The 25,109-nt window shown below is 42.8% G+C and overlaps 2 protein-coding genes across 8 annotated transcripts in view; both read right to left on the bottom strand.

The window, feature by feature from the left end:
• Positions 1-1,148: 1,148 nt before the first annotated feature.
• LOC308095412 (uncharacterized protein) lies at positions 1,149-4,122 on the bottom strand. The gene is made up of 4 exons (XM_080442468.1): positions 3,812-4,122; positions 2,291-2,605; positions 1,913-2,185; positions 1,149-1,188 (listed from the first exon to the last, which is right to left on the bottom strand). Exons 1-3 carry the CDS (start codon positions 4,075-4,077, stop codon positions 1,921-1,923), a joined length of 846 nt encoding a protein of 281 aa, XP_080298594.1. The 5' UTR covers positions 4,078-4,122; the 3' UTR covers positions 1,149-1,188; positions 1,913-1,920.
• An 8,640-nt stretch (positions 4,123-12,762) lies between these two features.
• Positions 12,763-25,109, bottom strand: part of gmeb1 (glucocorticoid modulatory element binding protein 1) — a 56,507-nt gene continuing 44,160 nt past the window's right edge. For 3 of the 7 annotated variants that reach the window (XM_080441921.1, XM_080441916.1, XM_080441917.1), the window contains exons 12-13: positions 16,515-16,679; positions 12,763-14,750 (exon numbers count right to left, since the gene is read on the bottom strand). In XM_080441921.1, coding sequence (XP_080298047.1) covers positions 14,493-14,750; positions 16,515-16,679 — 423 coding nt within the window. In that variant the 3' untranslated portion in view covers positions 12,763-14,492. The remainder of the gene's footprint in view (positions 14,751-16,514; positions 16,680-25,109) is intronic. The other 4 variants (XM_080441919.1, XR_013934005.1, XM_080441918.1 and 1 more) reach the window with 4 other exon arrangements.

Raw genomic sequence — 25,109 nt, forward strand, 5'->3', positions numbered from 1 at the left:
CCCGGTAGGCCTGGTGGAGCCCGGTAGCAGGCTACTGCTGGCCTGATGGAGCCCGGTAGGCCTGGTAGAGCCCTGTAGCAGGCTACTGCTGGCCCGGTGAAGCCTGGTAGTAGCAGGCTAGGCTTAGCCCAGATCTTGGGTTCAATCCAATTTCAGACCCAAATTCCAGCTAGTCTACAAATTATACTTTGTGAGTTATGTGAAAACTCTTATTAACCACTGGTAAAACTTTGAATAAAGAAATACACAGGATTACTTAGTATTTGATAGATTCCACACAGGCTGCTGCTGCAGCTGCTCTAGCATCTGAACTGGGAGTGAGGTCTGTGAGGAACATTAATAAAATGCTTGAACGCTGGAAACATCGTCTAACCGGACATGAAGGCCTAATGCTCACTGGAAACATTGTCTAACCGGTCATGAAGGCCTAATGCTGGAAGGATATGACAAGGGTCTGTTTAGGCCTCATGGAGATGATTCCTTTCCATGTCTTGGTATCTGCCCAGACTTTGGTAACTGTGCTGGGGTATCACGGTTAAAATCCTGAGTGTTCATTTAACTATAGACTGAGAGTATGCAAAAAAAACTCCACCGGAATTTTGCACCACCTGCCCAAAAAGATTTACAAACCCACCAAACAAAGAATGAATCAAAACTCCATTCATTTAATGGGTGATAGATACCCTAAAAATAAACATACATTTAAATGATCCATTTTAAAACTCAAACAGACTTATATCACATTGTTATAATGTTTACCCACTTGGGAGATCAATATTAATTTAACCTCTGTGAATCTCCTCTCCCAGGCAGCCTACCAAAGTCAATTCATCAATGCTGGTTCGTCCTGGACGATATACAGTAAATGTTCTCAGTTTATTGCCCCATCTTGCCAGGGCACTGCTCCCTCTGCAGAAAAGTAAGCAGCAAAGGTGTCCCTCACAGCCATCGCCCTCCGAGAGGCGTTATTGCTCCCCATCCTCTGGACGTCAAAGAGCCCTGCTGGAGGATCCTCTCTGTCGGGGTGATGTGGACCAGGTGGATCCCTTGAAGTCCTCTGCAGATAGTTGTGAAGAATGCACGTGGCCTTCACACATGCCTCTGTGTTCTCTGGGCTGATACCACCAATGCCCACCATACATGCGCCACTGGGAAGCGAGGATGCCAAAAGAGTTTTCCACCACCATCCTGATGTATGGGAAAAGGAAACAAGATGAGATTAGATGCAGAGTGAAGCGTGGTCATTTTAAAACTACTTTAAAAACAGACATGTATCTATTCTGATGAACAGAACTTAAAGCATATTAAAAAGTTAGTTTGAACTTGGAAACCCTAGCCACTCATACTGTGTTCCATACTGGATAGTAGATTTTGATTTATTTGATTTGCACAACAGAATATATCATATGCGTAATATACTACTTCTTTCCTGGGGGGAAAAAATATAGAAATGGAGATAGCTTGTTTCTGCCCGAGAGCAATGATATAAAAGTACATACTGAGCCGAAAAGACAAAAACACATTTTGGACCATTTTCTTTCTTGGGATCATCAAAAGACTAATATGGATGCCACAAATCCAGGCAAGAAAAAAAAAGACTAGGAAGATGCAGGTGGACCCCTCCTACGGCCTCTACTAATTTGATAGAGAACTGCGCCCAGGTGGTCTTACATAGTGGGACATGTAGTTGGTTTGCTTGCCTGTTAGATACGGATGAAAACTGGAATTTGGCTGGAAGTACTATTTGAAATGGTCTGGGAGTGGATACTCTGATATTTTGTGTTGTAGGGGAAAATACATGTTTGGAGGATATTTCTATTGAAGATAGTTAGTATATTGAGGGTTGAAAATAGATGATAAATCATAAATAATTAAATGGCATAGAGGTATGTGCTGAATTATCACAACAAACCTGGCACGTTACAAACGGTAGTTGTGAATCCTCTCCTCTTTGGGGAGGTTTTTGCCAGAATAGGGCCGCATCAGGTTTGTGCGCAGGGGAAAGGCCTCATCTCCAATGAACACAGGAGGCTGCGGTCCTCTGTGTTCCCCTCCTGGCAGTGGAGTGTCCTCTGGGAGGTTGAGGGTCCCTCTACTGAGGGCTGTGCCGAAGGCAGAGTTGGCCAAGGTTCCCCCATCCGGGCTTCCCCCGTAAGCTCCAACATCAACGACCCTAAAGCAGCAACTGGCATAGAGGGAGAGAGTTATTAGACAGTGGTTATGTATTATTCTGAGGTGTTTATACTGAACTCCAACATATACAGTGCACATCATTAACTACATTACACACCTGGCATCCACAACTGCTAAGAGAACAATCGAGTACGTTCCCTTGTAATTAAAGTACATGGATCCAGAGTTGAGGGGGGCCTCTATAACCACGTGCTTCCCGTCAATGGCTCCAACACAGTTGGGGAAGTTCCACCGGTCCCTGAAACCTGCAGCGATGGTCCTCCAGTCTTCCTGAGATGGTACAGGCATGTACTCATCTACCAGGGCGTTCCATATTTCCCTTGCCACCTCAGTGATAACGCCAGACACAGTGGAGATTCCAACTCTGTAGTTGTCTGCAATAAGCCGATATGAATCACCCGTTGCAAGGAATCTATAATATGAATAAGATTTGAGAAAAACACAATGAAATTAAATTGAGAACATAACATTTTAATGGGAAATTGTACGTTTCACATCCAACTTTGAGGACCCCCTGTTGAAGACCCATGCTCTAGTCTAGAGCTAAATCAACTACAACTACTTGGGTAACTAGAATAGTGGGCACCTGAGAACTATGGGCACCATTTTTTTATTTATGTTATATTTGCATTTATTTGATAAATGAGGGTCAAATACATTTTGAAAAAAAATGGCCAGTATGGCCTAATATTGCTACAAACTGTGGATATCCTTTATTTTGGGCGTAAACAAGAAGTTGAAGGGTACATTTTGGTCTGATAATGTTACCATGCATTTTAAATCATGTATACTTTACATTATATCCAGTGATTTAAAAAAAAAAACACATTATTTTTACCAACCTACATTTTAGGGGGTAAAAATGATTACAAGTAAAAGTCCAGAATTCAAAATGTACTTGAGTAAAAGTACAAAACAAGTATTGGTATCAAAATGTACTTAAAGTATCAAAAGTAAAAGTACAAAAATGTTTGAAAATAGCCCATTTTCAAATAGTGTAGGTATAAAATAGGGCTAAAATAATGTAGTGGAGTAGAAGTAAAAGTATAAACAATTGGAAATACTCTCACAGGGGTCTTCAACATTTTCAGGCCAAGGACCCCTACATCATATTGTATCAAATTGTGTTGCAGATTAAAAATGTTCATAGATTTCATAGTTTCATAGACTTTGACAGCACTGTCATCAGTGTGTATTGGATTAATGTGTATTTTCAGACATTTAACCACTTGAACCATCAATACTTTGTCTGCTCTTTTTCCCCCCTCTACAGCAAACCTCTATTGTTCCACTCAGAATAGGGATGCTAGGGTTCAAGTGGTTAGTGTACAAAACATGATCCTATCACACAAAGATTTGGCGGGCCCCCTGTAGTAGCTCTGAGGACCCCCTAGGGGTCTCGGACCCCCTGTTGAAGACCCCTGGTAAGTAAAAAAAATACCTCAAAATTGTACTTGAGTACAGTACTTGAGTAAATGTACTTAGTTTACACCACTGACTACTGGTAGCTGCATAAACAAACAGAAGAAGCTACCCGTCGCTGCCTGCAACAGTGGTAGATTTGGTTCAAGGACAAGTAGATAATGAATTATTCATTAATAATGAACAATAAACTCACCGAAGGCAAATGGCAAGTCGTTGACCTGGAGATATGGCCTCGCGCATTGTAGTGTCTTCCTTGGCAATTCGGGGCCCTACTATGGACAGTACATGGTCAAACTGGCTAACGTTTAGCCTAAAATAGCGTTTGAACCTGGGTTCATACAGTCGCATTTCCTGCACGAGATGGTGGTATTCGCCTTGTTGTTGGCGTCTGTACAAGATTGGATGGACCCAGAACTCGCGACGTCTTTTCCTTGTCTTGCGAAACTTCTTCCAATGCATATAAATAATGCCTAGCTCCACAAGAGCTCTCAATTTACTTTCATTCTCCATGTTTGTTTGTTTCTCCAGAAGTCGCGCCAACACATTGTTGTTTTTCTCTGTTCCGTCGCTCAAACACACGTCACCGCGGATGCGCGCATGATGACGTCACCGACGTGTTGAGCAATAAGATGCAAAGCGACACAGCGACAAAGATGCAGTGAATTTTTGTAGCTTTGTATCTTTTAATCTGCCCGTGTGAACGCACCATAAAAGGTGTACAGCAGTGACATCATGCATGTGTCTTAAAGGTGTACAGCAGTGACATCATGCACAGCAGTGACATCATGCATGTGTCTTGTACAGCAGTGACATCATGCATGTGTCTTAAAGGTATACAGCAGTGACATCATGCATGTGTCTTAAAGGTGTACAGCAGTGACATCATGCACAGCAGTGACATCATGCATGTGTCTTAAAGGTGTACAGCAGTGACATCATGCATGTGTCTTAAAGGTGTACAGCAGTGACATCATGCATGTGTCTTAAAGGTGTACAGCAGTGACATCATGCATGTGTCTTAAAGGTGTACAGCAGTGACATCATGCATGTGTCTTAAAGGTGTACAGCAGTGACATCATGCATGTGTCTTAAAGGTGTACACACTACGGTCTGATGTCACACACACCAGATAACTGCTGCCCAACAACTGAGGTCAGTCATCTCCATCATCCTATCATCCTATAATTCCACAAACCTCTGAGACCAAACCTGTGAAGCCAAACCTCTGAGCCCAAACATTTTTCTGCCCGGTTCTCCTCAGTGCCTGGAGCTATTGATCTCAAATTGCGCACAGCCATTCACCATTACGATGCACGTCGGACTGCGAAGACCGTTTTTCGATATCACTAAATCTCAGCTATTTATTCGCATTTTTATGTCAAAGAAAATTCTGCCCGTTTCTTCTCAGTGCCTGGAGCTATTGCTCTCAAATTGCGCACAGCCATTGACCATTACCATGTGCATGGAACTGTGAAGCCCGTTTTTCGATATCACTAAATCTCAGCTGTTTATTTGCATTTTTATCTCAAAGAATGTCGCATGCTCGCATCTACAGCCCCACTGCTTTACACTGTTGAGCGAACACTCGCCTCCGCGGCCGTGTATGCGCGGACACGCACGTGCGCATGCAACGTTCGGGAGGCACGTGTCAAAATGTACATTATTTGTGTTCGTGCGACGGCCGCGTATGTGTGTTCGCGATGGGGGACAGCTCTGGCCGGGATGTACCGTGTGTGTGTGTGTGTGTGTGTGTGTGTGTGTGTGTGTGTGTGAGCGCTCACAACGGGTCCTGCGCGTGTGTGTGTTAGATGTACCGTTGTGTGTGTGTGTGTGCTATTGATCTTCTCCGTGCTGTGTGTGTGTGTGTGTGTGTGTGTGTGTGTGTGTGTGTGTGTGTGTGTGTGTGTGTGTGTGTGTGTGTGTGAGAGTGTGTGCATGACATGCACTGCAATCCTTTCGTGCAAAGGTGGTAGCACGTCGCGTTTAAGTAAATCTCTCCACCAGAGACACAAAAGTTAATCTCATCTAGCCATTGCACCATGTCGAGTGTCCGAAAATCTGTACAAGCTAACGATACGGCCGTTTCATTATCTCGCCCCTAAACACGGTCGCCCCGGATCGCACCGAACGGTCTGGGGTGAGCAATCTGCGCCTAATTGTCTCGCCCCTAAACACGGTCGCCCCAGATCACAACGAATGATCTGGGGTGGGCGATCTGCTTCTAAACAGGTGGAGAGCACCCTTTAAGTGCATATCTGCATGCACATAATTGTATTGTTGTTGTTAAGTTGAAATAATAGTTGTACAAGTTGTAATAACAGTGTTGTATAATTATTTTGCTGTAGTAATCAATTCATTCTAATATAAGTACAATGAATGACAGAATATATATATATATATATATATATATATATATATATATATATATATATATATATTGCGTGTGTGTGTGTTTGTGTGTGCGTGTGTATATATGTATGTATGTATGTATGTATGTATATATATATATATATATATATATATATATATATATATATATATCTTCCAATAATTCCACAAACCTCCCTCTGAGACCAAACCTCTGAGCCCAAACCTGTGAGCCCAAACCTGTGAGCCCAAACCTCTGAGCCCAAACATTTTTCTGCCCGGTTCTCTTCAGTGCCTGGAGCTATTGATCTCAAATTGCGCACAGCCATTCACCATTACGATGTGAATCGGACTGCGAAGCCCGTTTTTCGATATCACTAAATCTCAGCTGTTTATTCGCATTTTTATGTCAACAATGTTTCTGCCCGGTTCTCCTCAGTGCCTGGAGCTATTCATCTCAAATTGCGCACAGCCATTGACCATTACCATGTGCATGTGACTGCGAATCCCATATCACTAAATCTCAGCTGTTTATTCACATTTTTATGTCAAAGAATGTCGCCATGCTTATGCTGGCTGCTCAAACTGCGCATGCGTCGCATCTACAGCCCCACTGCGTTACACTGTTGCACACACAGAACACTCGGGACACTGACGGGACGGGACTGGACACGCGGGGAGGACGCGCGACAGGACGTGTAATAACCCCACGTTTGCAACTACTATTGCCTGCGCACTTCACCGGGTATGGTCTAGTACAGTATAATGTATATAGAAGTGGCTCAAACTTTCTTTCCTCAGGGCAACCCCTGTAAATAACATTTTCATCCATGGCACCCTGAATTACATTGTTACTTTATACGGTATATACACCTTACATTTATGTCATATTACCCTACATAATGTAAATCTAAGATACAGTGGGCCCTATTTTACGTGTCAGGCCAGAGCTTCTCCTCTCCTCTCTGTTTAGCTGCTTTTTATTGCCTTAAAAAAGATGGCAAGGGCGTCTCATTCTTTAATGTCTTATTGCTTGGCGTACGTCTCTCCCGAAAGCTCCAAGGACCCTAACCCTCTATATTTTACAATGTATTTAGGGAAGTTAAATAGAAGTGACTTCGTCTGGGAAAGAGTTCATATTTCATATACACATGAGCAGCAGCAGCTCTAGCTTACCTGCCAGGCTCATGTTGTTTCATCCAAAGCGTTTCCTTATCGACCGGCTTCGAATGCTATCAATGCATTGAATGGGAGATTATCACGTTTTATCAGACCATTGAATGGGCGAGTAGGCGACGAGTAGGCGATATACGGACCTACCCGCGATTTGTCAGACCATTCATGGGGCGTAATCAGGAGCTACTGACCTACTTGGAGGCGGAGCAGTCCCTACAACACGATTTACCATTCTGTGCCTATCGGTACATAACTCCAACGGCGCTGATTGGGCTCAGGCGAACGTCACACCGTTCAGGACGGCAACTCGGTCGCTTTAGCTCCCTCGTGGTCCTTCACGGGGTGACAGTTCGCCTGAGACTGCGCGCCTCCGTCATGGTCCGAAACCAAAACCAAAACCGAAACTGAACTATTTAAGTCATCTCCGTTGGTAGGTCAGTATGTCTTGATAACACCAAATGAATGATCTGATAAATCGCGGGTAGGTCAGTATGTCGCCTACTTCGCCCATTCAATGGTCTAATAAAAGGTGATAATGTCCCATTCAATGCATTGATAGCATCCGAATCAGGTGCCTTATCTCACACTGTGGTTCACATGGGATTTATACATTTATATGCATTGATATTTTGTTCATCAGTTTAGCGGCCATGTTGGGAAGAAAGTGGGCCTCCCTTCACAGGTGTTACCAATGACACCAATGAAGGCTCTGTTCCATTCTGGTTCAAACAGAGTCAGGGTGAAGCATGTTTGTTTTTGTTTGTTTCAGCCCTTCTGCTTCACTGCCTGAAAAGGTCATATACACTTGAACCCAGCGTTGCCAGATTGTGCGAGAGAAACAAGGTCTATAAAAACAAGCCCAAGATAAGCTACTATAGGGCCAGCTAGGTCAGTCAATCGTCATTGTCTAATGTTGTTTTAAGAGTAGAGGTTCTCAAATATTTTCATGTCAAGGACCCTCAAATGGATATGTATTTGGCCACGGACCCCCATCTGAAAATATGTCATGCCAGGGACCCCCATACATGATTTGTGTTGGCAAATGTTTCATTCCAGATTTGAATTTGTTTTTCTCCAACATTTCTTTTAAAAATAGCTTGTATATCGCCTATTTTAAAATAGCTGATGATTTAACAGATTATATAACATCAGTTTAAATATTATTCAACTGTTAATCTAATCTATAATGATGATTTAACAGATTATAAAATATTGACACATGTTGAGTTTAAATATTATTATACGTTCCATAATGATGAACCAGTATGTTTCGTAGTTAAAATATTATAATATTATAGTTATAATATTATAATATTATAATATTATAGTTATATTATAATATTATAGTTATAATATTATAATATTATAGTTATATTATAATATTATAGTTATAATATTATAATATTATAATATTATAGTTATAATATTATAATATTATAATATTATAATATTATAGTTATATTATAATATTATAGTTATATTATAATATTATAGTTATAATATTATAATATTATAATATCATAACTATAATATTATAATATTATAATATTATAGTTATAATATTATAATATAAATATGACGAGTTCTACAAGTAAATCACTGGACATGTTTATGTATTCTGCAATTGTCTTTTGTCACCGCAAGAGGGCAGCAAAGCCTATATTTTGCAAATAATGTGCGTTGAGCTGTAAAATGAGGATAAATAAAATTATAAAATGTAAGAGTCTGTATGTGGTGACATGAAGTCTGTGCTTTAAGGTTTCAGGGTATTGAGGCAATATTGCCCTTAAAAAGAGGTGGGGATCGTGAAAAACTTCTATTGCAACGAGAGGCATGGTGGATACACTCTCTCCAAACAGAACACCCTAAAGGTCTAAATGAAGAACTTTTATTAGGTTGTTTCTTATAGTATTTATTGTGTGTAAAACAGACAGAGCATACCACTTGAGAGTGAAATAAGTTTATTTTGTAGAGCAATGAATTGATGATGTGACAATGAATGATTAATGCCTCTTTTTCAAGTGACATTGTGTATACTTCGGTATTTAAAAAATTTGTTTTACATTTTTTATAAATATGCAAGTCTTGAATGAAATCTGAATTTGTCCTTATGAAGGAGTACTGAGGGACTCGCACAGACTAAGGTTGTAAAACTGCCGCTTTACTGCTAAAAAATTGTGTTCTAGGTAATAATAATTTTCTTTAAAAATTATTTTTTTCTATATACTTATTTTCTGTTTTATGGTGACCCTTTGTGTTAAAAAATGACTGTCTTACTTGTCTTATTTTGTTGTTACCCGGACCGCTCTGTGCGTTGCACCAAGGTCCCTTTATAAGTGACACAAAAACAGTGTGATGTCATTATACGCTGAAGTTTGCTGGGGAGCTATGACCTAAATAAATAAGAGCCTAAATGGACTTAAGTGAGTGCTGGCATTCCTTTCTATGAACTTTATCTGCCTGAGCCGTGCACCCTGTACTTTGGTACTTCGAAAACTCGTCTTGAGTGCTTGCTTCCTTCCTTTTCACTTTACCTACCTTACCTACTGACGTGCTGTGTTGGTAGCTTCTTTTTAGATTAATTGCACGTCAATACATATTGGGTTTTTTAAATGTTTGTTTATGCTGTTTTTATGGTTGTATGCTGTTTTTAGTCTGGGTCTTTTATGTTTTTAGATAGGCTTGATGTTTTATGTTAGTTACACTGCTAGTGACTGAGGGGGAACGATATTTCATTGTCTGTATGTATGTAAGTACATGGAGAGAGTGACAAATAAAGATTCATTCAATCATTCACTAGAACCCTAGCATCAACTAGCATAGAGTAACCACTAGAACCCTAGCATCCACTAGCAGCCCTAGCATAGAGTAACCACTACATCCCTAGCATCCACTAGCATAGAGTATCCACTAGAACCCTAGCATCCACTAGCAGCCCAAGCATAGAGTAACCACTAGAACCCTAGCATCCACTAGCATAGAGTATCCACTAAAACCCTAGCATCCACTAGCAGCCCTAGCATAGAGTATCCACTACAACCCTAGCATCCACTAGCAGCCCTAGCATAGAGTATCCACTACAACCCTAGCATCCACTAGCAGCCCTAGCATAGAGTATCCACTACAACCCTAGCATCCACTAGCATCCCTAGCATAGAGTAACCACTAGAACCCTAGCATCCACTAGCAGCCCTAGCATAGAGTAACCACTAGAACCCTAGCATCCACTAGCATCCCTAGCATAGAGTATCCACTATAACCCTAGCATCCACTAGCATCCCTAGCATAGAGTAACCACTAGAACGCTAGCATCCACTAGCAGCCCTAGCATAGAGTAACCACTAGAACCCTAGCATCCACTAGCATCCCAAGCATTGAGTATCCACTAGAACCCTAGCATCCACTAGCAGCCCTAGCATAGAGTAACCACTAGAACCCTAGCATCCACTAGCATCCCAAGCATTGAGTATCCACTAGAACCCTAGCATCCACTAGCAGCCCTAGCATAGAGTAACCACTAGAACCCTAGCATCCACTAGCAGCCCTAGCATAGAGTAACCACTAGAACCCTAGCATCCACTAGCATAGAGTATCCACTAAAACCCTAGCATCCACTAGCAGCCCTAGCATAGAGTATCCACTACAACCCTAGCATCCACTAGCAGCCCTAGCATAGAGTATCCACTACAACCCTAGCATCCACTAGCAGCCCTAGCATAGAGTATCCACTACAACCCTAGCATCCACTAGCATCCCTAGCATAGAGTAACCACTAGAACCCTAGCATCCACTAGCAGCCCTAGCATAGAGTAACCACTAGAACCCTAGCATCCACTAGCATCCCTAGCATAGAGTATCCACTATAACCCTAGCATCCACTAGCATCCCTAGCATAGAGTAACCACTAGAACGCTAGCATCCACTAGCAGCCCTAGCATAGAGTAACCACTAGAACCCTAGCATCCACTAGCAGCCCTAGCATAGAGTAACCACTAGAACCCTAGCATCCACTAGCATCCCTAGCATAGAGTAACGTAACCACTAGAACCCTAGCATCCACTAGCAGCCCTAACATAGAGTAACCACTAGAACCCTAGCATCCACTAGCATAGAGTCACCACTAGAACCCTAGCATCCACTAGCATCCACTAGCATAGAGTATCCACTACAACCCTAGCATCCACTAGAATCCCTAGCATAGAGTAACCACTACCACCCTAGCATCCACTAGCATCCACTAGCATAGAGTATCCACTAGTACCCTAGCATCCACTAGCATCCCTAGCATAGAGTATCCACTATAACCCTAGCATCCACTAGCAGCCCTAGCATAGAGTATCCACTACAACCCTAGCATCCACTAGCATCCCTAGCATAGAGTAACCACTAGAACCCTAGCATCCACTAGCATAGATTATCCACTACAACCATAGCATCCACTAGCATCCCTAGCATAGAGTATCCACTACAACCCTAGCATCCACTAGCATCCCTAGCATAGAGTATCCACTACAACCCTAGCATCCACTAGCATCCACTAGCATAGAGTAACCACTAGAACCCTAGCATCCACTAGCATAGAGTATCCACTACAACCCTAGCATCCACTAGCATCCCTAGCATAGAGTAACCACTAGAACCCTAGCATCCACTAGCATCCCTAGCATAGAGTAACCACTAGAACCCTAGCATTCCTATTCTGGACCAAGATAACATCAGATCCACAAGCTTTGTGAGCTTGTAGATCGGTGAGATTTGGTGTAGAGGGAAAAAAAGAGTCAAAACTCAGGTCTGTTTTACTAAGTATAGAGGGTTTAAAGGAATACTTCACACACTTTTTATCAATTTACTATCAAAACAAATTTGAAAACCGCAACAAAACGGGTAATTACTAAATATAGTAAATATAATGAAATATTCAAATATGTTTTGACACAGATTCTAATGTTTTATGATGATTCACCAGGTTTCAGGATGAAAATAATTAATATAAATATTTTCTGAAATCTCTATGGGAAAAATGAATGGGCTTTCTATCTGTGGAACCACACAATGTCTGCTGCTGCTATGCTCTGTATACAGTTCATCCTCCTGACCTCTAGAGAGTCAGGTCAACACTGGGTCCACGGGTCATCTGGAGGATCCATGGGTCATCTGGAGGATCCACGGGTCATCTGGAGGATCCACTATGATGATGGTCCACTATCCACTATCATGATGGTTTTGTAACATCTAGCTAAATGTCCTCATTCAGATCCTAAATGTTTCATTTGCTACTGGGGGAGCCGGGACCAAGGAGAACGTGGTGTAGGGTTACTAACCCAAGGAGAACGTGGTTTAGGGTTACTAACCCAAGGAGAACGTGGTGTAGGTTTACTAACCCAAGGAGAACGTGGTTTAGGGTTACTAACCCAAGGAGAACGTGGTTTGGGCAATTTGACAGAGCAACAAGAATAATAAATATCATTATTATTATTAGCAAAAAGAAAGAACCTTCATGTGACGATGTATCTGTGAGACTTTAGTTGAAAGAGTTACTAAAACTTATGACTAAACTAATATAAACATTTGTGACTGTTTTTGTCTGGGAGACAAATGAGATAAATGAGTTAATAGCCCAGTTAGACTCTTCACATACTAGAGTATGTATGACATAAATGTCAGAGCTTAAATTGACATGTAAATATGAAATAAATGCATAACCATGTAGCTAATATATAAGGTTATGGCTAGCAACCTCTAATTCAAGTGGTGTTTTCTCTACTTAAGAGTTTTAACTTGACTTTAGTTCTATAAGCTGTAGTTTCAAAACTATTCACTCAATCTTATTAACCAATATATCATTATTTTTGCTATGATTCCCTGCTTTCATATGACATGGAAAAAATGAAAATGAAAAAATGCTAGATGACTGTCTCCCAGTCAAATTTTGGTCACATTTATGTCTCTTTGTTATTAATAAACACAGCGACTAAATGGGAATCAAACACACATCCCTGCAAAAAGAAAAACACACATCCCTGCAAAAAGAAAAACACACATCCCTGCAAAAAGAAAAACATGGCAACTTTAAGTCTTGTGAGACTGATGGTTGAGGGTTGTTGTATCCATGGTTACAGATCGATGCGTATTGTTGTGTATCCATGGTTACAGATCGTTGTGTATTGTTGTGTATCCCTGGTTACAGATCGTTGTGTATTGTTGTGTATCCATGGTTACAGATCGTTGTGTATCCATGGTTACAGATCGTTGTGTATTGTTGTGTGTCCATGGTTACAGATCGTTGTGTATTGTTGTGTGTCCATGGTTACAGATCGTTGTGTATTGTTGTGTATCCATGGTTACAGATCGTTGTGTATTGTTGTGTATCCATGGTTACAGATCGTTGTGTATTGTTGTGTATCCATGGTTACAGATCGTTGTGTATTGTTGTGTATCCATGGTTACAGATCGTTGTGTATTGTTGTGTATCCATGGTTACAGATCGTTGTGTATTGTTGTGTATCCATGGTTATAGATCGTTGTGTATTGTTGTGTATCCATGGTTATAGATCGTTGTGTATTGTTGTGTATCCATGGTTACAGATCGTTGTGTATTGTTGTGTATCCATGGTTTCAGATCGTTGTGGGTTGAGAATTTTCCTTTGTAAAACAATGAAGTAAATGAAGAATCCAAAAATGAAGAACAAACGTGATGAATGGAATTAATCAGAGACCAAAACAATATCAAAACTCTGTCCATAAAGTCCAAAACATACGATTCAGATTCTCTTCTGAATCGTGGAAAACGTTTCCAAAATATCACCAAGAATAAACGTGTAAAACACTTCCGAGCTAAATGGCTCATGGGCGTGACCCTGGGGTTCAACCGGAGGTCATCCACATGCACGCCAGTGCCCAGGCGTGTGCGTCTAAAGGTTTATATTTACTTCTTCAACGGATTACAGAAAGAAAACACTTTGAAGACCTACATGAGCTGAGTTTTGTATTTTTTATATTGTTTTGCTGTTAAATTCCATTCATCAAGTTTTTTTCTTCATTTTCTGGATTCTTCATTCACCGTTAAGGAATATCTTAATCTCTGTGTCTCAAAGACATCACCAGGTAAACGATAGAAACAAAGTCTTTTCTATCGTTTCTATTGAAGTATTCCTTTAATGTCATTTGACCTTGTTGTCTTCTTCTCTCTAAGAACTCTCCTCCATCACTAAGATCTGTTGTCTTCTTCTCCTCCATTGTCTTCTTCTCTCTAAGAACTCTCCTCCATCACTAAGATCTGTTGTCTTCTTCTCCTCCATTGTCTTCTTCTCTCTAAGAACTCTCCTCCATCACTAAGATCTGTTGTCTTCTTCTCCTCCATCGTCTCCTTCTCTCTGAGAACTCTCCTCCATCACAACAATCTGAACGCTGGACAGCTGTCCACTGGCGTCCAGCGTCAGTCCCTGGACCTCCTCCTCCGTGTGCATCTGCTCCTCCTGCACCTCCTGGCCGTGTGCCTCCTCCTCCTGATCCTCCTGGCCCTCATGCACCTCCTCCCCAGGACCTCCTCCGGCCGAAGCCTCTGCCACCACGGTCATCTCCACCCCGTCCTGGTGGTAAAGGATGTGAAAATACATATTATATACATATTACACATAGAGACTGTCATTGCGGATTCATAGCTACAAACTGACATATTGGTTGTGCAGTTTGACCCTCCAGTTTTGAGGATATGGCTTATAGAGGGATGTCTTGCAGAGATACAGCGAGCTGAGAAAACTGGACTGAAAAGGACATTTCTCTGATATGTGACATTTTAACACCTATCCCATCATGCATTACTGAAAGGTGGGGGTCTGAGGGGTCCAGGTAAACCCTATCCCAGAGTGCATTGTTCTCAAATGGGGGGACACTTAACACATTGACTGCCATAGGGTTTTCTAGAACAGGCTTCCCCACTGCCAGACATTTTGACCATTCTGACTCATCTTTGAGGACTCACAGAATATTTTGTGCTATGACTATGAACACATGGAATATCTCAAAACAAAGCTTAGAATGAGTTGATAAAGTGAGTTGATAGCATGTTCCGTTTTTTAGCTAGAGGTAGTTGAATACAGCCAGTGGCGTAACGCAGAATCGCGGGGCCTCCCCGCGGGAGTTTCACGTGAGGTCCACGTACATGCACGCGTGCATGCGTGCACAACCTGCGCAACCGTGCGAAAAATTTCGGGTCTAATTCGGGTCTAATTCGGTTCTATTTGACCAATATAAATCAACTTTTTTCTTTTTTTTTGCTGTAAAAATATTTGTATCAGCGGATGCGGGGCCCCCCCTGCTGGTGGCCGCATCCCTTGCTGCCCCTCCGTTACGCCACTGAATACAGCTTGGTTTTCACCAAAAACAGACCTTTTTGTTTAGAATCAGAGTTATGAGCGTTTTAGTAAGACACACACTTTAGAGGCATAAAAATTTGTTTGACATTTATTTTGCGCCTTCATTGACATCAGTCATGTAAACAATACTTGTTTATAAAAATAAATTAAAAAAAACTGCCTTTGATTGTACATTTATCACTGTTTCCAAAGTGCAAGCTTATTTCAGCTCATTTCAAACAACATTTTTCACTGTATTTTTTTTTTCTAAATATTTTTTTCTCCAAATAATAATAAATAATAATTCGAAGTTCATTGTGCAACATCAATACATTCATCGAGAGCTTCCTTTTCTAACTTTTTGCCCACACAAGTCAAAATCTCAAGCCACACCTGTATTCATAGCGACAAATAGCAGATCTACAAGCTTTTACTGAGCTTGTAGATCAGCTTTTTTTTTTCTTTTATGCCATTTATGACAATTTGTGAAAATAAATAAATAAAAATAAGGGATGCCAGGGCGTGACCCCCCAAAATAATCATATTTGAACTGGGGACCACCATTTGGTTTGACTGGTTCCACAGATAAATATTGTGAAAATAGCAGATCTACAAGCTAGCCCTCTCTTCGTCTTCCTCTCCTCTCTGTCTGTCTGTCTGTCTGTCTGTCTGTCTCTCAACCTTTTCAGGCTGTGACCCCCCAAAATAATCATATTTGAACTGGGGACCACCATTTTGTTTGACTGGCTCCAGAGATAAATATTATGAAAATAGCAGATCTACAAGCTCTCTCTCTCTCTCTCTCTCTCTCTCTCTCTCTCTCTCTCTCTCTCTCTCTCTCTCTCTCTCTCTCTCTCTCTCTCTCTCTCTCTCTCTCTCTCTCTCTCTCTCTCTCTCTCTCTCTCTCTCTCTCTCTCTCTCTCTCTCTCTCTCTCTCTCTCTGCTTTAATTACTTCAGTCTATATTAGTAGCTTAATAACGCTTATGGTCCATCCCTACCTGGTGGAGCACCATCTCCTCCTCCACCCCTCCTCCTCCTCCTCCTCCTCCTCCTCCTCCTCCTCCCATGGGGGCGGGGTCTATCTGGATGACCGTGTGCTCCTGTCCGGCCTCCACCTGGCCCTCCATCACCTCCTGGTGCACCAGGACCGTACCATCCATCACCTGGGGGGGGGAGGTGGCATTAGATTTCAGATGACCACTGTAAGTGTCTGTGAAACTTGTTACTTTTAACTTCAATTGATTTTCTTAGTTTGAAGTTAATTTGTTATTTACTTTGCTTATTTTGGTTTACTTTATTTTGACACTTCCTGTGTGTTTTGGGCTACCTTTATTTTGACACTTCCGGTTACTCCTGCGGTCTTGTTGAGGCATGCTAGCTTCACACAGAGACAGACCCATTCACTCAGAGAGACGCACAGTAGCACTCACCAACGTGTCTCCTACTCAGCGCGACACGGTACGAAATGTTTGTTTGTCTGCTTTAAACATTCTGTGGCTTATTTGTAACCTGTAACCCTGTATTCTGCACTTTAAATGCGCAGTTGGAGTAAGGTTGTTTTTATATTGTTCACAGTGCCCGTTTGGTGCAACAATTGAACATCAAACAAATGATTGTTTGATGTTACCTGAAGCCAAGGTGGCTTTGTAAGCAGCCCAGCCCAGTATAGCACCCCTGGATAGCGGAGTGAGGTACAGAAGTGTTCTTTGTTTGGATTTTCTTTCAGATTTATTTTGGGATCTATTTATTGTTTGTCTGGTATTTTGATTTGGTTATGGTACTTTGGTACGTTTTGGTATTTGCATTTGAAATGGGTTATTAACTCACTGAATTATATCAACTATAAATTAACTATTTTATTGTTGAATTGTACTTTGAAAGTGATACTTTGAAATGCACTGATTTTATTGTTGAGTGAAACTATGAAATGATTTAATATGATTGTAACATTATTTATTTCTGTTTTTATAGTTTTCACGGTGTTCGAACCAGAGCTTCATTCTTGCATGAAGAAAATAAATACACCTGTTGAAACCATCCATATTTGTCATCATTCAGAATCCAAGGGCCGCTATAGTGAAAACTCATCGCTGAAGCTACTCAACGTCGACACCACCAATACATCTCATCTACAGCCACCTTGTACTCAAGTCATCAGCCCACTGCCCCCAAGTTTGTCACACAGCACCAAAGTCACTATACTCATACTCATTGAGGGGGCCTTAAGTTCTAACTGGTAGCCTTTACTGGTAGGAAGGTTACTAAAAGGACAATACAATCGAAAAAAGAAATAAAATAAAAAGAAATAAAAAGAAACAAGAAAACATAAGGGTGAAATTCAAATGTGTTTCTCAAATGTGATTGGAATTTAAAGGTTCTGTCACACAGGTCAAAGGGATTAAGAACCTTTTAAGCTGCTTTGACGCATTGTTGAAAGGGACATCTGCCTAATTGTACCAATTTGTATGTTTTGTTTGATTTATCCTTTTTGTGGTTCAAAGTGGTACTGTGGAGCTACTCGGTGCTAAACGGTTATATACACTGAACGCCAACCCAGACCAATTAACCCCTGAAGTCAAAGTAATCACACAAACAGCAAAAAATCCAAGCAAATGTCAACCACCAACGACACAGCAGTTAACATGGAGCATCCTACAAATTCCGAAGAGACAGTCGGCACACAAGATGCTACTGAACGTGGAAAAACAGCGACCAACGAACATCAGTTTGAATTAAGCACCCGCAAAAAAATCCTAACCGAGAAGGGCCAGCAACTGCACGACGAGAACTCCAAGAAATCTGAAAAGGCATTCACAAAGGCATATACTACCTGGACGCACTCAGCAAAAAGTGGCCGAACAGCATTAAAATCATTTTGTTCTGAAGAGACCCTCCAGGACATCAAGCAAACAGTTCAGCACCAACATGATGCAATAAGTCAACATTATAAATCAATTCAACGCAACTGCACTGCCACCCCGGACATCGTCAAAAGAATGAATACCTGCATAATCATCACAGAAGAGATATGTGAGATAGTGGACAAGTACCTGGAAGCCCTTGACAGGCCTTTTAATGAGGAGCTCGCAAAGGTACGCGTCAGAATGGCCTTAAATAAGGAGGATTACGGCTCTATTTTTGGAAACACCAACACTGAAACAGTCATCTCCAAAACATCCCATAACACAGAGAAACGGACACAGTCCCGTGGAACCGGCCAATTGCACCCAAAACCCCCTTCCATAGTCAACACTGACGATTCAAATTCCATCTCCAGCCACCACTCTAAAACTTCCTCCAAAGCCTCTAGCAAGAGAGCCGATGCAGAGGCAGATCTTGCCGCTAACCAGGAGGAAGCCAAGGCCCTGCAGAAAATCCAAGAAGCAAAAACTAAACTAAAACAACTTAAAACACAAAAGGACATCCGAGTAGCAGCAGCAAGGGTCCAAGCATACAACAGATTTGACGGCAATTCTGAACACCACAACAACCCACTCTCCGCTCCTCCAAATGTCCCATCAAGTGCTCAACCTAACCCCATCTCATCTCAGCCCATACAAACATTCAGTCACACGTCAGCTAACCTGGACACCACCGGTCTTGCTCAATCAATCATAAGCTCACTCAGTATAAACCGTCTACCTGCTCCCGAACCAACAACCTTCTCTGGCGAGCCATTACAATTCATAGACTGGAAAATGTCCTTCATGGCACTAATAGACAAACAACCTATATCCGCTAGTGAAAAAATGTTCTATCTCAAACACTATCTGGCCGGAGAAGCCCTCAGAGCAGTAGAAGGTTTCTTTTATAGAACCTCGGAGGATGCCTACCAGGGAGCTTGGAGAGTTCTACAGGAGAGATACGGAAACGCCTTCGTAGTGCAAAGAGCCTTCCGGGACAAGCTAACGAAATGGCCCATGGTCAGCTCTAACGACCCTTTCGCCCTCCGAGACTTTGCTGATTTCCTCCAGAGCTGCGTTGAGGCAATGCCACATGTTAAAGGACTAGATATACTAAATGAGGAGAATCACAAAATCCTTAAAAAATTACCGGAGTGGATTGTTCGTGGCTGGAGCAGAATTGTCATAAAAGAATTAGATAAATCTGGCGACTATCCAAGCTTCTCACATTTCACTAAGTTCCTTCAAACGGAAGCCAGTAGAGTCTGCAACCCTATTGCCTCTCCATTTTTTGTGAATCGCAGGCCCACGGACGAGAAAACACCCAAAAGAACCAGTGCTTTCCACACCACTGCCCAGAATGACAACCCCAAGCTTTCATTCACCTGCCCCGTCTGTGCCCAGGAAGCACATGGTGTATTTAAGGAAAAATCTATGGAAGACAAGAAAGCCTACATCTTTGAAAATCATCTCTGCTTCGCGTGCCTGAGGAAAGGACACGGTAGCAAAGAATGCCAGAGGCGACATAGCTGTGGCGTGTGTAATCGACGACATCCTACCTGCTTGCATGACGACAGAGAGAGATCCGTGGGAGAAATGGCAAAGGAGTCCACTTCCCCAAACAACCATTCAGGTCAGGAGATTCATTCCGCCACGACGCACACAGTGTTCATAAGAGCTTCTGCCACCTCAAGCATTGTTCCCGTCTTCATGTCATCTACAGAGGAACCACAGAGAGAAATTCTAACGTATGCCCTACTCGACACGCAGAGTGACTCTACATTTGTCTTGGAAGATCTTCTTGAGGAGCTAAAGGTAGATTCCCAGCCTGTGCAGCTGAAACTTAGCACCATGACGGCCATCGACACAGTTACGGAAAGCAAGAATATCCGAGGACTGCAAGTCAGAGGTATGCACTCCAAGAAACTACGCCATGCCTACACCCGCAACTTCATTCCGGTAAATAAGTCCTATATTCCTACCAAGAACACAGCTCTGCAATGGCCTCATTTAAGACAACTGGCAAACAAGCTGCCTCCGTTACAAGACTGCGAAGTTGGATTACTGATTGGAAACGACTGCCCAGTAGCATTGGCACCCCTCGAGGTCATCACTGGAGACGATAATGATCCCTTCGCTCAAAGAACCGTATTAGGGTATTAGGGTGGAGAGTAGGCTCATCAAATCCACATCTTGATCGGCTGGGGAACCACAGTCATGTGAATCACATCATTACAGAAGAATCCAACCACACAGATCAACTACCAGTAGCTACCATGGCATCGCCTGCAATGATCAACGTTCCCACCACGGCGTCCCGCTTCACCTTGCTCCAGATCGACACTGAGTCGGCCTCTGACAGTTCCGAGGTGGGAGGAAAGACCACAGGCAGCAAGGGGGGCCGGGACTCTGGGAAGAGCAGAGGGACCACCGGCAAGGCAGCAGGGAAAGCCGCTCAGAACAACGACAAGAAGAGGAAGAAAGAACAGCAACAGACAGAAGCTAATCAGTTGCGAAGTCTGGCTTTCAAGAAGATCCCTCAGAAATCATCTTCCCCATCCTCTATGACTAGTCTCCAGGCTGTAGCAAACGACCTTCTCAATACTACAGCAGGGGACGGGAATGTACCCGCTGAAGGATGGCAACAACAGATGGATAAGCAGATAACCAGTGAACTGTACGAGGCAGACTTAGAAAAGGCCTTGATTCTCAGCCAACTTGAATCTGATAACAGACAAGAGAGAGCAGAGGAACGAGGAGATAGTAGTTTCTCCATGTTCATCCAACTTATGCCCATTGTAGTGTTGATCCTGGTATCCATCTTGAGTCAGCTGATGGTGTCCACACACCCCTACATCCTCTACTCCAGACCATCCACTGGTCAGACCATACGACGGCAGACAGAAAACCCGCAAGTGGACTACTATGTCACTAGAGATTTAAAATCTGAGTACAAGGGCTCAGCACTGCAGAGAATTGAGAAGAACGTGGAGGATGACTACGTGTCCAATATCAGGAATAACTGCTGGAAGGAGAGTGAACGACTGGACAATTCATCCTCTCAAACCTCATCGAGCCTGTAAATTATGTGTTCTGTTGAATCATGTTTTACTCGGAATGAGTTACCCCGTAACATGATTGGGGGGAGTGTAAGTGTCTGTGACACTTGTTACTTTTAACTTCAATTGATTTTCTTAGTTTGAAGTTAATTTGTTATTTACTTTGCTTATTTTGGTTTACTTTATTTTGACACTTCCTGTGTGTCTTGGGCTACCTTTATTTTGACACTTCCGGTTACTCCTGCGGTCTTGTTGAGGCATGCTAGCTTCACACAGAGACAGACCCATTCACTCAGAGAGACGCACAGTAGCACTCACCAACGTGTCTCCTACTCAGCGCGACACGGTACGAAATGTTTGTTTGTCTGCTTTAAACATTCTGTGGCTTATTTGTAACCTGTAACCCTGTATTCTGCACTTTAAATGCGCAGTTGGAGTAAGGTTGTTTTTATATTGTTCACAGTGCCCGTTGTAACGTTTGGTGCAACAATTGAACATCAAACAAATGATTGTTTGATGTTACCTGAAGCCAAGGTGGCTTTGTAAGCAGCCCAGCCCAGTATAGCACCCCTGGATAGCGGAGTGAGGTACAGGAGTGTTCTTTGTTTGGATTTTCTTTCTGATTTATTTTGGGATCTATTTATTGTTTGTCTGGTATTTTGATTTGGTTATGGTACTTTGGTACGTTTTGGTATTTGCATTTGAAATGGGTTATTAACTCACTGAATTATATCAACTATAAATTTACTATTTTATTGTTGAATTGTACTTTGAAAGTGATACTTTGAAATGCACTGATTTTATTGTTGAGTGAAACTATGAAATGATTTAATATGATTGTAACATTATTTATTTCTGTTTTTATAGTTTTCACGGTGTTCGAACCAGAGCTTCATTCTTGCATGAAGAAAATAAATACACCTGTTGAAACCATCCATATTCGTCATCATTCAGAATCCAAGGGCCGCTATAACCACTAACAGGCTCTATGCACAAAGACAGTGGGCCTCTTCCTTACTTCCTTCAGGTGTTACCAAAGTGTAGAACCTTTTAATGTCAAGGACCCCCATAACTCTAAATAGTTACACACCTGTAAGGGCCCATATGGAACCCCCTCAAGGAACCATGAGGGTCCCTGGACCACACTTTGAGACCCACTGGTGTAGCAGAATGTTTCCAGTGAGTCAACACCCTGACTCTGTTTGACCAGAATGGAACAGAGCCTTCATTAGTGTCATTGTAACAACCAGAATGGAACAGAGCCTTCATTAGTGTCATTGTATCAACACAGACTGGGAGATGTTTCGACACGCCTCTGAGAATAACATCAATGAGTACTCAGACTTAGTCGTTGGATTCATCAGTAAGTGCATAGATGACGTTGTGCCACTTAAGACAATAAGGACCTATCCAAACCAGAAGCCCTGGATCAACAGCGATGTCCGTGCTGCGTTGCATGCACGGGATACTGCCTTTAGATCCGGAGATCTGGGTTCCACCCGCGCTGACCTCCAGAAAGCCATCAGGAAAGCTAAACGGGAGTATAGTGCTAAGCTGGAAGACCAGTTCAAGAAGGAGGATGCGAGGAGCGTGTGGCAAGGGCTCCGGGAAATAACGGACTTCAGAGGGCGACCCAGAAGCACGGAGCCCCCCTCTGCCTCCCTCCCAAATGAGCTGAACTCCTTCTTTGCACGGTTCGAGACAGACGGCACCAACACCAGACCACCGGAGCCTGCACCACCACAGGAGGTCAGCCCATTATCCATTTCGGAGGCTGATGTGCGTAAGGCCTTCATGCGGTTGAACACCCGTAAAGCGGCAGGCCCCGACGGCATACCAGGCCGTGTGCTCAAAGTCTGTGCACACCAGCTGGCTGGTGTGTTTACAGACATCTTCAACCTCTCCCTCTCCCAAGCTGAAGTTCCTGAAGGCTTCAAAAGGTCCATCATAGTCCCAGTCCCCAAGCGTGCTAATACATCATGTCACAATGACTGGAGACCTGTTGCACTGACACCAATCGTTAGCAAGTGCTTTGAGAGGCTGGTAAGAGATTACATCTGCTCTGTACTGCCCGCTACGCTGGATCCATGGCAGTTTGCATACCGGAAAAATAGATCAACCGAGGATGCAGTGGCCATGGCTCTCCACACCGCCCTCAATCACTTGGATGCGAGAGGGAGTAACAACAGGTACGTGCGGATGCTGTTCGTGGACTTCAGCTCAGCCTTCAATACAATTGTCCCTGCAAGACTAGACATGAAGCTCAGAGACCTAGGCCTGCACCCGACCATGTGCAGGTGGGTACTGAACTTTCTGTCGAACCGTGGTCAGGTGGTGCGGATGGGTAACATAACATCAGACCCAATGACCCTCAATACCGGTGCACCCTAGGGCTGTGTGCTCAGCCCCCTCCTTTACTCCTTGTACACCCGTGACTGTATGTCCACGCACGGCTGCAATACCATCATTAAGTACGCCGACGACACTACAGTCATGGGGCTGATCACTGACGCCAATGAGACGGCCTATAGAGATGAGGTCAATACACTGGCGCTGTGGTGTCGGGAGAACAACCTAGCTCTCAACGCGGGAAAGACCAAGGAGCTAATTGTTGACTTCAGGAGGCCAAGGAGGGAGCACACGCCAATCCACATCGATGGAGTTGCAGTGGAGAGAGTCAGTGGATTTAAATTCCTCGGCATTCATCGACGACGACCTTTAAGTGGAACACTCACACCACTCATGTGGTGAAAAAGGCACAACAACGCCTGTACTGCTTACGGCGCCTGAAGAAGCGCCGTAAGCAGGGTCAGCCCCCGTATCCTGAGGTCCTTCTACAACTGCACCATCGAGAGCATCCTGACGGGTGGTTTCATTGTATGGTACGGGAGCTGCACTGTCCTTCAACAGAAGGCACTACAAAGAGTAGTGCGGTCAGCCCAGCGCATAGTCGGAGGTGAGCTTCCCTCCCTCCAGGGAATATATGAGAGGCGATGCGTGGCCAAGGCTGAACGGATTGTTGGGGACATCCACCATCCCAGCCACAGCCTGTTCAGGCCAGCACTGCGGCCGCGGCCAGGCAAACGTTATCTCAGCCTTGCTAGCCACACACAAAGACTATGGAGTACTTTCTTCTTGGCCACCATAAGACTTCTGAACACACACTGAACACTACATGGCCCGGACTATATGGCCATATGTCTGTGGCTAAATGTATTAGATCTATGACAATGCAGTTTGCACATGAGCTTTTTGCACTTAGGTAGTTTCTGATCTTATACAGTACATGTTTTTATTAAGCAGCTTAGTTTCTAACATAACATAGAGTTTGAATGTGGAATTACTGAGACTGTAGCTGCTGTGTTGGTTTTTTTAGCGCACAATGAATTTCACGTGCCTTTTACTTGTAAATGGTATTGTTGACAATAAAGTTGAACCTTGAACCTTGATTGTAACAACCAGAATGGAACAGAGCCTTCATTAGTATCATTGTAACAACCAGAAAGGAACAGAGCCTTCATTAGTATCATTGTAACAACCAGAAAGGAACAGAGCCTTCATTAGTGGCATTGTAACAACCAGAATGGAACAGAGCCTTCATTAGTATCATTGTAACAACCAGAATGGAACA

The sequence above is a fragment of the Gymnoscopelus braueri genome, assembly GCF_963280865.1.
Source record: "Gymnoscopelus braueri genome assembly, chromosome: 11".
In the NCBI taxonomy this organism is placed as follows: Eukaryota; Metazoa; Chordata; class Actinopteri; order Myctophiformes; family Myctophidae; genus Gymnoscopelus; species Gymnoscopelus braueri.